General features: G+C 32.2%; 1 protein-coding gene across 1 annotated transcript; it reads right to left on the minus strand.

Moving 5' to 3' along the window:
* Nucleotides 1-13,501: 13,501 nt before the first annotated feature.
* On the minus strand, nucleotides 13,502-14,369 carry LOC120431845 (uncharacterized). Its single transcript, XM_039596974.2, has 4 exons — nucleotides 14,288-14,369; nucleotides 14,053-14,217; nucleotides 13,821-13,979; nucleotides 13,502-13,724 (listed from the first exon to the last, which is right to left on the minus strand). Exons 1-4 carry the CDS (start codon nucleotides 14,339-14,341, stop codon nucleotides 13,563-13,565), a joined length of 540 nt encoding a protein of 179 aa, XP_039452908.1. The 5' UTR covers nucleotides 14,342-14,369; the 3' UTR covers nucleotides 13,502-13,562.
* Nucleotides 14,370-15,252: the final 883 nt, after the last annotated feature.

The following is a 15,252-nucleotide window of genomic DNA, read 5'->3' on the forward strand; positions in this document are numbered from 1 at the left end:
TTCGAACGTTTCTTTTGCTTCTTGTTTTTTTTTCTCTCTTTCCGACCCAAGAAATTTCCGTCAACAAGTTGTTGGGTTGAGTTTTGGTTCCGAGTTTTTTCCCGAGTAGTCCTTCCGTTAACACTCCTCCGTCCAAGGCATCCCGTACTTACACGAACGACCAAGGCGGAAAAAAAGTTGGAACGGTAACTTCAACTCGCTGGTTCTCAGCCAAAACTCAACCAATCTGGATGATTCCTTTTTCCAGAGATTTGTACGGATCTCCAGATGAGCCTAGAACTTTGCAGATCTCGATTTGATCAATCCTCTAATTACTACGACTAAATTAGTCGGAGCAACTTTTTTTCCGCGTGTATTTCCGAAAAGCGACTCAAGCGGGAACATTTTTGCTACGCTGCAAAAATACAATAACTTTGCTAAAATGTTAGCAAAACCCATAAAATTATATATCAAAATTTCCGTTATGATCTCAGGATTATGATGAGCTTCTCAAATTTCCATTATTTTCACAAAAAAAATCACAAAACTACGTAAAACTACAGAAAAAATAAAAATGCCTCATTTTATGACTAGAACTTTATGGTAAAATCATTGATTTCATTGATTTTTTTTTTGAAAATGTTTCAAATGATCTAAATTATATGTTTCAGAATCATTCTGAGTGTGTTTTTTTCCTGAATACTACAAAATTTTACCAAAACTACGTAAAATACAGAAAATTTGATACATTCCTTTAGAACTTTATTTGCTTCATGGTAAAATCATTGATTTATTTTATGAAAATGTTTCAAATAATCTAAATTACAAGTTTCCGAATTATTCTGAATGTGATTCTTACTGAGTACTACAACATTTTACCAAAACTACGTAAAATACAGAAAATTTGATACTTTCCTTTAGAACTTTATTTGCTTCATGATAAAATCATTGATTTATTTTATGAAAATGTTTCAAATGATCTAAATTACAAGTTTCCCAATTATTCTGAGTGTGATTCTTCCTGAATACTAAAAAAAATTACCAAAACTACGTAAAATTCAGAAAATTTGATACTTTCCTTTAGAACTTTATTTGCTTCATGGTAAAATCATTGATTTATTTTATGAAAATGTTTCAAATGATCTAAATTATAAGTTTCCGAATTATTCTGAGTGTGATTCTTCCTGAATACTAAAAATTTCTACCAAAACTACGTAAAATACAGAAAGTTTGATGCATTCCTTTAGAACTTTATTTGCTTCATGGTAAAATCATTGATTTATTTTATGAAAATGTTTAAATGATCTAAATTACAAGTTTCCGAATTATTCTGAGTGTGATTCTTACTGAGTACTAAAAAATTTTACCAAAACTACGTAAAATACAGAAAATTTGATACTTTCCTTTAGAACTTTATTTGCTTTATCATAAAATCATTGATTTATTTTATGAAAATGTTTCAAATGATCTAAATTACAAGTTTCCGAATTATTCTGAGTGTGATTCATACAGAGTACTACAAAATTTTACCAAAACTACGTAAAATACAGAAAATTTGATACTTTCCTTTAGAACTTTATTTGCTTCATGATAAAATCATTGATTTATTTTATGAAAATGTTTCAAATGATCTAAATTACAAGTTTCCGAATTATTCTGAGTGTGATTCTTACTGAGTACTACAAAATTTCACCAAAACTACGTAAATTACAGAAAATTTGATACTTTCCTTAGGAATTTTATTTGCTTCATGATAAAATCATTGATTTATTTTATAAAAATGTTTCAAATGATCTAAATTATAAGTTTCCGAATTATTTTGAGTGTGATTCTTCCTGAATACTAAAAAAAATCTCCCAAAACTACGTAAAATACAGAAAATTTTATACTTTCCTTTAGAACTTTATTTGCTTCATGGTAAAATCATTGATTTATTTCATGATGCTTTTTCAAATGATCTAAATTATAAGTTCCTGAATCATTCTCAGTGCGTTTCTTCCTGAATACTAAAAATAAATTACCAAAACTTCGTAAAATACAGAAAGTTTTATAATTTTTACAATTTTATGGTTGTATTAGAATGTAGAGCATTGTTTTGGAAGCTTATTGTATGGGAGCAGTTCTCTACAGAATCAGTCTTTTTTCTTTAATTTTTTTTTTGTATTTTTAATCCGGCTAAAGCTATTTTGGTGTCTTAGTTATGCCCAAAGAAGCCATTTTGCATCATTAGTTCGTTCATTTAATTTTCCATACAAATTTGGCAGCTGTCCATACAAAAATGATATGTGAAATGTGAAAATTAAAAAATCTGTATCTTTGGAAGGAATTTTTTGATCGATTTGGTGTCTTCGGCAAAGTTGTAGGTATGGATATGGACTACACTGAAAAAAATGATGCACGGTAAAAAAAATTTGGTGATTTTTAATTTCACTTTTTGTCACTAAAACTTGATTTGCAAAAAAAAACACTATTTTTTTTATTTTCTGATATGTTTTAGAGGATATCAAATGCCAACTTTTCAGAAATTTCCAGAATGGACAAAACATCTTTGACCGAGTTATGATTTTTTGAATCAATACAGATTTTTTCATAAATCGAAATATTGTTCGCAAAAAACTTTCATCTTCATTTTTCGATGTAAAATCGAATTTGCAATCGAAAAGAGCTTCAGTGATTTTTTTTATAGAGTGCAAGCTTTCAAGTCAAGCTATTTTTAGGTAACTTTTTTGAAAAAAGTCGCAGTTATTCATTTTTTAAAATAAGTGCCCATGTTTGCCCACCTTTGAAAAAAATATTTTTGAAAAGCTGAAAATATTTTTAATAGGGCCAAACATTCAATATTATGCCCTTTTGAAATGTTAGTCTTGATTTTAAATTTTTGAAAATATTTTTTTTCGAAAAGATCGAAAAATTTCACAAATGTTTCATATTCCAACATTGTAAATCGGACCATTAGTTGCTGAGATATCGACATTAGAAAATGGTGGGTTGTTTGGGTGAGACTTAGAAAACATTAATTTTCCTGTTTTTTAATTTTTGAATGGCAATATCTCAGCAACTAAGGGTCGTATCAACAAAGTTCAAAAATATAGAAAATTTTCTCAGCTTTTCAAAAATATTTTTTTCAAAGGTGGGCAAACATGGGCACTAATTTTAAAAATGAACAACTGCGACTTCTTTTCAAAAAAGTTACCTAAAAATGACTATAACTTGAAAACGGTGCACTTTTTAAAAAAAATCACTAACATACTTTTTGATTTAAAATTCGATTTTACATCGATAAATGAAGTTGAAACAATTTTGCGACGAATGTTTCGATTTTTTTTTTAAATCTGTATTGATTCAAAATTTATAACTCGGTCAAAGATTTTTTTTGCCCATTCTGGAAATTTCTGAAAAGTTGGCATTTGAAGTCCTCTAAAACATATCAAAAAAAAAAAATTAAAAATAGTGTCTTTTGCAAATCAAGTTTTAGTGACAAAAAGTGAAATTGAAAATCACCAATTTTTTGTTTACCGTGTATTACTTTTTTTCAGTGTAGTCTATTTCCATACCTACAACTTTGCCGAAGACACCAAACCAATCAAAAAATTTCATCAAATGATACAGATTTTTGAATTTTCGAATATCATTTTTGTATGGACAGCTGACAAATTTGTATGAAAAATTATATGAACGAACTAATGATGCAAAATGGCTTCTTTGGGCATACCGAAGGCACCAAAAAAAGTTTCAGCCGGATTAAAAAATACAAAAAATAAAATGACCGAAATCTCAGTGACTTGCTCATGGATGTTTTGAAAGATTTTCATAAAAAAAATATGAAATTTTCCTAAAACAGATGATTTTTTACAGAACTGTGAAATTTTCTGTATTTTTCGTAGTTTTGGTGAAATTTTGTAGTATTCAGGAAGAAACACACTGAGAATGATTCGGAAAATTATAATTTGGATCATTTGAAACATTTTCATAAACTAAATCAATGATTTTATCATGAAGCAAATAAAGTTCTAAAGGAAAAAATCAAATTTTCTGCAGTTTACGTAGTTTTGGTATTTTTTTTTTTAGTATTCAGGAAGAATCACACTCAGAATAATTGGGAAACTTGTAATTAAGATCATTTGAAACATTTTCATAAAATAAATCAATGATTTTATCCTGAAGCAAATAAAGTTCTAAAGGAAAGTATCAAATTTTCTGTAGTTTACGTAGTTTTGGTAAAATTTTGTAGTATTCAGGATGAAAACACACTCAGAATGATTCGGAAATTATAATTTAGATCATTTGAAACATTTTCATAAAATAAATCAATGATTTTATCATGAAGCAAATATAGTTCTAAAGGAAAGTATCAAATTTTCTGTATTTTACGTAGCTTTGGTAAAATTTTGTGGTACTCAGTAAGAATCACACTCAGAATAATTCGGAAACTTGTAATTTAGATCATTTGAAACATTTTCATAAAATAAATCAATGATTTTACCATGAAGCAAATAAAGTTCTAAAGGAATGCATCAAATTTTCTGTATTTTACGTAGTTTTGGTAGAATTTTTTAGTATTCAGGAAGAATCACACTCAGAATAATTCGGAAACTTATGATTTAGATCATTTGAAACATTTTCATAAAATAAATCAATGATTTTACCGTGAAGCAAATAAAGTTCTAAAAGAAAGTATCAAATTTTCTGTATTTTACGTAGTTTTGGTAAAATTTTGTAGTACTCAGTAAGAATCACACTCAGAATAATTCGGAAACTTGTAATTTAGATTATTTGAAACATTTTCATAAAATAAATCAATGATTTTACCATGAAGCAAATAAAGTTCTAAAGGAATGTATCAAATTTTCTGTATTTTACGTAGTTTTGGTAAAATTTTGTAGTATTCAGGAAAAAACACACTCAGAATGAATCTGAAACATATAATTTAGATCATTTGAAACATTTTCATAAAAAAATCAATGAAATCAATTATTTTACCATAAAGTTCTAGTCATAAAATGAGGCATTTTTATTTTTTCTGTAGTTTTACGTAGTTTTGTGATTTTTTTTGTGAAAATAATGGAAATTTGAGAAGCTCATCATAATCCTGAGATCATAACGGAAATTTTGATATATAATTTTATGGGTTTTGCTAACATTTTAGCAAAGTTATTGTATTTTTGCAGCGTAGCAAAAATGTTCCCGCTTGAGTCGCTTTTCGGAAATACACGCGGAAAAAAAGTTGCTCCGACTAATTTAGTCGTAGTAATTAGAGGATTGATCAAATCGAGATCTGCAAAGTTCTAGGCTCATCTGGAGATCCGTACAAATCTCTGGAAAAAGGAATCATCCAGATTGGTTGAGTTTTGGCTGAGAACCAGCGAGTTGAAGTTACCGTTCCAACTTTTTTTCCGCCTTGGACGGAGGAGTGTTAAACTATTAATGAGCGAATAAGTGGCTCCGTTCGTTTGCACTGGACTGGGCTTTGGACATTGAACAGCTCGATCTTCGGCGAAAAGTGCTGGTGGCTAATTGGGTAAGTTTTATTTATAACTTTTAAATGAAGAAATAGTAATTTATGCAACAAGTTGCAAAAAGAGGATTTTTTCAGCACGAGTCGTACATTTATCCAATGAGGTTCACCGAGTTGGATAAATACGACGAGTGCTGAAAAAATCAAGTTTTGCAACGAGTTCCATACAACATTTTTTGCAATTTCGAAAAACACCCATTGAGTGAAATTTTAAGTCGAATTTTCATGTATTTTGTCAATAAATCGTTTAAATAAAAAAAAATTGAAAATTGTTACTTTTCGAAACAAGTGCTGAAAAGTTCAACTTTTCAGCACCCATTTCAGTGCTGAAAAGTAGAACTTTTCAGCATTTATTTTGAAAAGTGTTGCTATTCGATTCTGTTATTTTTGGTACAGAAAAGTAGGCTATTTCGTCGTTCAAGAATGACAGGAAAAGTAAGTAGTTTCACGACGGAATTGCAAAAAACATATTGTAGATTTATTTTAAACGGAAATCCAGGTGAAACTTTGTCAATTCATTTAGCTGTTGGAACAGCTTCTTTTCAATTTTTGTTTCGTTTAATTATTGTATCTCAAAGATTAATTAAGTATGATTTTTAATAAGATTTTTTTAATACAATTATAGGAAAACCCGCAGGATTACTATAATATGCACAAATAGAACACAGAAACATAGGTTTTAAATAGGTTTTAATTTATCCTTTTTTGCCAATGCATTCACTTCAAGCTTTAGAGATATTTTATAAAAAAAATCAAAAAACTTTTAACTCTAACATGTTAACAAAAGTTTAATTTAGGTTCAGAATCATTTTCTCAGTTTTTACGGTACAAAATAAAAGAACGCCCCCTTTAACAACTTCAAAAGAAAAACTTTTGAACTATACTGTTAAGAAGTCAATTGAAATTTTCAATCAAAAAGTAATCCACAGAAATATTGATGTGTGTTCTGGGAAGGGGTCCAGGTAGACATGATTTATAGATTAAATCATATCATCTCTTATGGGCAATGATGCAGGGAATTGTTTTTTCCTGCTGCACGCAAAGTGATTGGAATTAGTAACCAAATTTCCAGGTTTTATTGGAAATTTAGGAGATTTTCTGGTAGAGTTGCGCACCTCTTTTTCTAAAATCTGTAATGTTTTTGATATTGAATTCATTGTTTTGATGAATGTTTATGGGCCAATTGATTGTAAAAAATACTACGGAAAAGTGCATTTGGTTGACTTTATGCTCAATTGTCAGTCAGTTTTGTATTTTAACTGAGCCCTCCTCAAGAGTTTCATTTTTCGAGTGTTTGTATAGCGTTTCCGCGTTATGGTGAGTAAGGCAAAAATTACCCATGCCTGCAAATATTTTGGAATATTTTGTTATATCCTGATATCTCAGTTAGCTTTGAATGTAAATAATGAAATTATCATAAATTGATAAATTTTTCATTAGAGTTGCTTTATAGATTAAAATTTCAAAAAGGAATAATTTTGCAATTGGTATTTGAAACTGGTTTTGCGGTTCTTTTTCATTTCCATCACAGTTATTAATTTAATAATATCAGATTGTTCAGAAAAAAAATAAATATTTATAATTTTTTCAGTAGAAGCTTGGACAGATCATTGATGCAATTTGCATCCTCAAATTAAAGGAAATAATTAAAATAATAATTAAAAAAAACAATAAATAGTTAGTTACTATTATTCGACATCGACAGTGCAAAATTTACGGCATACTTATTTTAATATAAAATTAAAAAAATGTTTGTGGCAAAATACAGCCAAAGTTGTCAGAAAAAATGTCATTTTTGAAAATATCGACAAAGTATCACAAATCATACTTCCCACCCTAATTTTTTTTTTTAATTTCAAAAGTACTTCTTTGTAATTCTTTTAAAGATCAAAAATTGGTTGAGAGGCGGAGTTGGGTGGTAGAGGGTTAAGTGGAAAAAGGATTTTCAAAAAACGTGCCTTTCAGGATCTTGGAGTTGTTGTGAATGGAAATGGGAAACTTTGGCTTGATTGTTTACTTGGAATTTGACTTATCAGATTTTGCTTTGATTTTTTTTTTTGTTACGAGCAACTTTTTCAAAGACACTAAAATGTTATCTCGCAACTTCGAGCAAACCTTTAAAAGTCAATGTCCTGAATAAAACAATTGAGGGTTAAATTTAAGAGAAAAGAGATGTTTTAGGCACTTTTAGAGCTCTAGAAACAAACATTTAACTTCTTCAAAGAGTCTATTTGGACTTAAAGGCCAAAAGTAACACCAATGCATAGGTAAAAAAAAACTTGCAATTTAGTAATCTCAAATATGAGTCATTTCTTCCCAAATGACCACGCGTTCGACATCGACCTTCACTAAATTTGCTCATACTTGGCATGGGGTTGTTTTTGCCTCAAAAACAAAGAATCCGAAGTTGGTGACATGTGGTCCACCCCGCGACCGTACATCGTCCTATTTTTTGAGATTTTTGGAAAACCTCAGTTTGAAAATGCATTTTCCTTAGAAAAACTTGACAAAAAGTCAACTTTGGGGTACGCAAATTTGAAGATTGTTTGATGTAGAATCTAATGGCGTACTCAAAATTTACGTACAGTGTTGTCAGATATGATAATTTTGCGCTTGAAGTTTTAAAGTGCATTTTTAACCCTTTGGACGAACACTTACAGGAAAACTGACAATGGAGCAATTCTCTACCAAAACCGGAAATGGATTTTATTTGTATTTTTTTTATTTGGCTCAAACTATGTGGGGACCTACCCTATGATCAATGAAGCCATTTTGTGTTATTGGTTTACCCATACATGTCACCATACGATTTTGGCACCTATTCATACAAAAATATTTGAAAATCGTTTGCTTTTGAAGGAGTTTTCTGATCAATTTGGTGTCTTGGGCAAAGTAATAAGTATCGATGAGGACTATTCAGAAAAAATAGGCTCACGGAAAAAAATGCAGGTAACTTTTTTTTTTTAAAGTCCATTTCCTTGAGATTTTGGTCATTCGTTTTTTTTTATTTTTTCATCCGGCTGAAACTTTTTTGGTGCCTTCGGTATGCCCAAAGAAGCCATTTTGCATCATTAGTTTGTCCATATAATTATCCATACAAATTTGGCAGCTGTCCATACAAAAATGATGTATGAAAATTCCAAAATCTGTATCTTTTGAAGGATTTTTTTTTACCGATTTGGTGTCTTCGGCAAAGTTGTAGGTATGGATAAGGACTACACTGAAAAAATATGATACATGGTAAAACAAATTTTGGTGATTTTTATTTTCACTTTTTGTCACTAAAACTTGATTTGCAAAATCCTTGATTTGCAAAAAAACATTTTTTTTTAAATTTCTGATACGTTGTTTTTGTTGACATCAAATGTCAACATTTCAGAAGTTTCCAGAATGGGCTAAAAATCTTCGACCGAGTTATGAATTTTTTAATCAATACTGTTTTTTTTTCAAAAGATTGAATTATTGGTCGCACAAATTTTTCTAACTTCATTTTTCGATGTAAAATCAAATTTGCAATCAAAAAGTACTGTAGTCAAATTTTGATAAAGTGCACCGTTTTCAAGTTACAGTCATTTTCATGCATCTTTTTTTTAAATAGTAGCAGTTATAATTTTTTTTTGCAATTCCGCTGTGAAACTGTCAACTTTTCCTGTCCTTCTGGAGAAACGAAACGGCCTACTTTTCCCTATCAAAAATAACTTAATGGAAAATTAATACCTTTCAATACCAGTGCTGAAAAGTTCGACTTTTCAGCACTGAAATGGGTGCTGAAAAGTTGAACTTTTCAACACTAGTATCGAAAAGTAACATTTTTCAATATTGTTTGTTTTGAACGGTGAATTTACTAAACACATGAATGTTTGACAAAAAATTCCATTCAAGAAGCGTTTTTCGGAATTGCAAAAAATGTTGTAAGCAACTCGTTGCAAAACTTGATTTTTTCAGCACTTGTCGTATTTATCCAACTCGGTAAACCTCGTTGGATAAATGTACAACTCGTGCTGAAAAAATCTTCTTTTTGCAACTTGTTGCATAAACTACTATTTTAGTGCCCATGTTTGTCCACTCTTGAAAAAAATAATTTTGAAAAGCTGAGCAGATTCTCTATATTTTGCTTTTTTGAACTTTGTTGAAACGACCCTTAGTTGCTGAGATATTCTCGATTTCATTGGTAGGTTTTCAAACGAGCACTTACAATGAACTCAAATTGATGAGCGATGAACTCAAATGCATGTAAAATGACACAAACAGGAATCAGGGAGTAGGAAGTAGGACGCGAATGTCAAGAAAATGAAGGAATTCGATGATAAATGGGTGAAAATTGAGCGAAAAGAGACCGGAAATGGTAATTTTTCTCTCAATTCTCTCTCGTTTTGCACAAACGATGAACGTTTTGACCGAACGATGAACATTTTGCTTCGTGCGTGTTTGAAAAGATCTCAGTGAAAAAGATAATATTGCCTTGCGAAGGTTTAAAAACAGGAAAATTTATGTTTTCTAAGTCTCACCCAAACAACCCTTCTTTTTCTAATGACGTAATTAACTAATGGTTCGATTTTCAATGCTAAAAATTTAAACCTTCGTGAATCAAGATTAACACTTCAAAAGGGCCAAACATTCAATATTACGCCCAATTAAAATCTCGCTTACTTTTTCAAAATGTCATATGTACATAGGAAACTCATGGCACATTGGTTGTTTAGAAAAAGTAATCGAGAATTATTGGTATGTACTCAGAATTTCGAAAAAAAAAAACTTATTTTATACCAAAAATAGTCACACAAATTCTACTATTTTTCGTTACTCGACTGTTAAAAAAATTCAGGACATGTCGCTTAAAAAAAATTATGTACTTTTCGAATCTGCAATATTTTTTTCATTCTTAAGATTTCGTGTCTTTTTGTAACTTTGCAGGGTTATTTTATAGATTGTAACAATCTTCTACAAAGTTGTAGAGCAGACAATTACAAAAATTAATATAGAAACATAATGGTTTTGCTTGTAACCATCACGAGTTTTCATGATTTTAGGATGAAATTTTTGAAAAAGTTGCTTTTTTATTTCTTTCTCATAAAATGACATATCTCAAAATAAATTACAGTTGAGCTGCGAAAAAATAATTTTTCTAACTATTTTTGTATTTATTTCGCTAAAAAAATTTTGTTTTTCGGAATTCTGAATATGCCATAAAATCGGGAGTTCAATCTATATATACAAAAAAATTCGATGGTTTTGTTCGAACGCGAATCAGTTCAATACGGAGCGTCGGATCGAGGTGCTCTATGTTGCGTTGAGTTCGTATAAGCCCAAGGAAGGTTTATATGCTAATGGGTAATTCTCCGCCAACTCACACAGCAGTTGCCCCGACCCCTCTTCGATTAGCGTGAAACTTTGTCCTAAGGGGTAACTTTTGTCCCTGATCACGAATCCGAGGTCCGTTTTTTGATATCTCGTGACGGAGGGGCGGTACGACCCCTTCCATTTTTGAACATGCGAAAAAAGATGTATTTTTCAATAATTTGCAGCCTGAAACGGTGATGAGATAGAAATTTGGTGTCAAAGGGACTTTTATGTAAAATTAGACGCCCGATTTGATGGCGTACTCAGAATTCCGAAAAAACGTATTTTTCATCGAAAAAAAACACTAAAAAAGTTTTAAAAATTCTCCCATTTTCCGTTACTCGACTGTAAAAATATTGGAACATGTCATTTTATGGGAAATTTAATGTACTTTTCGAATCTACATTGACCCAGAAGGGTCATCTTTTCATTTAGAACAAAATTTTTCATTTTAAAATTTCGTGTTTTTTCTAACTTTGCAGGGTTATTTTTTAGAGTGTAATAATGTTCTACAAAGTTGTAGAGCAGACAATTAGGCTGGTACAAATATTTTTAAAAGTTTTTGTCACCCCCCCCCTTCAAAATTGGCCCGAAAAATCAGGGGGCAAAAAAAATATTTTTACAATAAACTTCAAAAATTCAATGAAAATTCAAGTGCAACCAACTGAAATCAAATTAAAATACATTCTTCTGCGTTTAAAATCATTTTTTGCATGTTTGGGTTTATTAAAAAATCTTAAGATTTTTTGAAAATTTTCGATGCAAAATCTTTTTTTTTTCGATACAGTTTTTGTTTTTGTCAGATCTTAGATTTTTTGAAGACTAATGATTGCAAAAAAACTGAACTAGTGTAAAATGCATTTTAAAACACTTTTTTCATTTAAATGTGAAGACTATGGCTTGTTATTAACATTTTTATATTTTTTTATTTGTTTGCCCTTCCCTTGACCTCGGCCAGGGTCGAGGGACAAAAACTTTTTTAAATATTTGCATCGGCCTTATCGCGATTTTACGAAAAAAAGTTTTGAAAAAATTGGTCGTCATCGATCATGGCCGTTCATGGTCACCCGCGACAGACACGGACGACGAAACAAAGAGAAACGCAAAAAGTAACTTTTTCAAAACTTTTTTTTCGTAAAATCGCGATAACTCGTGATGTTTATAAGCAAACCCCTTATGTCTATATATCAAAATTTTTGTAATTGTCTGTTCTACAACTTTGTAGAACATTGTTACACTCTAAAAAATAACCCTGCAAAGTTAGAAAAAACACGAAATTTTAAAATGAAAAATTTTGTTCTAAATGAAAAAATGACCCTTCTGGGTCAATGTAGATTCGAAAAGAACATTAAATTTCCCATAAAATGACATGTTCCAAAAATTTTTACAGTCAAGTAACGGAAAATGGGAGAATTTTTAAAACTTTTTTAGTGTTTTTTTCGATGAAAAATACGTTTTTTCGGAATTCTGAGTATGCCATCAAATCGGGCGTCTAATTTTACATAAAAGTCCCTTTTACACCAAATTTCTATCTCATCACCGTTTCAGGCTGCAAATTATTGAAAAACACCTCTTTTTTCGCATGTTCAAAAATGGAAGGGGTCGTACCGCCCCTCCGTCACGAGATATCAAAAAACGGACCTCGTATTCGTGATCAGGGACAAAAGTTACCCCTTAGGACAAAGTTTCACGCAAATCGAAGAGGGGTCGGGGCAACTTTTCCCGATTTCGTGTGAGTTCGTAGAGAATTACCCTAATAATTTGTCACTTTGGCCACTCTGGAACCGATTCCGGAAAATCTACAGATTGTATGGGAAAAGTTGCGTAAAATTAAATTTTGATCACAGGAGGCTGAATAAGCAAACAAGCTAAAAACGTCAAAAACCAAAAAAAGGCAGGACAAAGTATGCCGGGAAAAGCTTGTTTTACATAAAAGTCCCTTTTTCACCAAATTTCCATATCATCCCCATTTAATGCTGCAAATTATTGAAAATACGCCTTTTTTTCAAAGGTTCAAAAATGGAAGGAGCATCACACCAGAAGTAAAATGACGCAAGATTTGTTTCATTGTGCATGGAAACAACCTAACAAGTAATGATGACCAGTGAATAGGTCTGCAATTGACTACGACTCAACTAGACTATTTTCCCTTCTCTCTCTTGTTAAGTAATCATCTCATTTCTCGCCCAGATGCTCAGGTGGTAGGCTTACTTGTTCGCAGCCATTCACGGGGAACTCTTCTACGAAGAACCTGAATCCGCCTGGAAAACTGGCGAACAATCCAATTACGCTGGCGTTTCAATTCCTCCTTCCTGAATAGACCCGCTAGAAGGAAATTGCAGCAGTCTGCCTCGTCAGAAGCAACTAGGTATGTTCTGTGAGGTGGAATTTGCGCGCTCGCGCTCTATACGTTGATTATGTTCTTTGTGCATGTGCGCTATTCCGTAAAGCTAGGCTTGAGTGCTAAACTATGTTGCATCGAATGCAGTCTACGGGTTACTGCAGTTCGTAGTGTAAGTTCGATACATGGAAGAAATACAGCTTTGTAAGGAACTACTACCAATTGAAATTGTTTTTATCGTTAAATCATTTTTAAAAATCGTTGAGTAATTGGACGAAAATAATTTTCTAGCACTTTCAGGGCCAAAATTCTTAAACAAAAACGAAGTTTACCTTTAAACAAATATTTATTCATACCATGCCTGCTCCGGTACTCACCACACTCGTATCAAGTTTCTTTAATCAAAAACCCAACCCGCATGCACTCGGTCACCTTGACGCCTTCCCGCGGGGTGGTGACCTCGGCAAACAGGCGCCAGTTGCCGGCAAACGTGTCCGGGAACTGCATGTTGATGTCCCCCAGGGGCAGCATGTCGAACGTTTCCTCGTGCTGCCGGATGAAAGAATTAAAGTTGCATTTTTGCAATGACCTCTCCATATTAATCACAAAAATGTAAGTATTTTGTGAAATCACCGATTTACTCACATTTGCCGGAAAGGGACACTCCTGATGCTTCATGGCCGAGGTAAAGAGGTGCCACGGTTCCGAGGGCGCCGTCAGCAAAGGGCACATGTTCAACACATCTCGCGAGATTTCTCCGGCGGTCCAAGCGCCCTGCTTTTGACGTTCCGTGTACACTTTGAGCTATAGGTTGGTTTAATATTTCATTTTTGTGAATTATTCAAAAACAAAACAAAAATATTGTAATTTGACTCACCTCAATCGGGTCGTTGTACTCGCTTTTGAAAACAATCTTCCCGGTCAGAAAGCCATTCCCTTCATCATCCTCCACGGTTTCGAGGTCGGAAAAGTCCACGTTCGGCATCGGCTTTCCATTCTCACAGTCACCACCGTAGTCGGTGAACTCCACGACGTATTCGCCCTAACAGAAATAAAAAAAAAACAAATCTCGTTTTGAACAAAAAGTAGAGTAGAATTTAGTAAAATTAAACCTTTGCCAAAGAAATCACGGTTCCGAAAATGATCAAAACGTTACTGAAATACATTTCAACCACTTTGTAGCACGAACAAAAGCGGACTAGGACCGCTAATGCATTGGGGATACATTTATAGCTTTTAATACATTGAAAATGAGTTGATTTATTCGGATACCCGTGGCATCAGGTGTTCGGGTTGCGTGTAGTTTGCGATAAGCCGTTACACATTTTTGCGACGTTGTAACACCTTCCGGTGTAACGACTTGTTGATTTTGATTAAATTTACTACATGGGTAATTCTCCGCCAACTCACACAGCAGTTGCCCCGACCCCTCTTCGATTTGCGTGAAACTTTGTCCTAAGGGGTAACTTTTGTCCCTGATCACGAATCCGAGGTCCGTTTTTTGATACCTCGTGACGACCCCTTCAATTTTTGAACATGCGAAAAAAGAGGTGTTTTCAATAATTTGCAGCCTGAAACGGTGATGAGATAGAAATTTGGTGTCAAAGGGACTTTTATGTAAAATTAGACGGTTGATTTGATGGCGTACTCCAAATTCCGAAAAATGTACTTTTCATCGAGAAAAGGACTAAAAAGTTTTAAAAGCTTTGCCATTTTCCGTTACTCAACTGTAATTTTTTTTGGATCATGTCATTTTATGAGAAATTTCATGTACTTTTCTAAAGTAAGAAGAAAAGACACGAAATTATAAAATGAAAATTTTTATTCCAAATGAAAAAATGAACCTTCTAGGTCAATGTAGATTCGAAAAGTACATTAAATTTCCCATAAAATGACATGTTCCAAAAACTTTCACTCACTCGAGGCAACTTTTCCCGATGTCGTGTGAGTTGGTCGAGAATTACCCACATATTCTGTACTATTCGCATGCAATGTGACGGGTTGGTGTCACGTTGGTTTTTTTCGGTTTATGGAAGGAAAACATGAAGTGATGTTTTTTAATACCACCATGTTTTTG

The sequence above is a fragment of the Culex pipiens genome, chromosome 3 (assembly GCF_016801865.2).
Source record: "Culex pipiens pallens isolate TS chromosome 3, TS_CPP_V2, whole genome shotgun sequence".
Lineage (NCBI taxonomy): Eukaryota > Metazoa > Arthropoda > Insecta > Diptera > Culicidae > Culex > Culex pipiens.

What these genes read in the sequence shown, in the direction of transcription:
- LOC120431845 (XM_039596974.2), bottom strand. Translation starts at nt 14,341, where the DNA reads ATGTATTTCAGTAACGTTTTGATCATTTTCGGAACCGTGATTTCTTTG. An exon ending in CCGTGATTTCTTTGGCAAAG is followed by an intron (nt 14,218 to 14,287) that starts GTTTAATTTTAC and finishes TATTTCTGTTAG; the next exon opens with GGCGAATACGTCGTGGAGTT. An exon ending in AGTGTCCCTTTCCGGCAAAT is followed by an intron (nt 13,725 to 13,820) that starts GTGAGTAAATCG and finishes TTCATCCGGCAG; the next exon opens with CACGAGGAAACGTTCGACAT.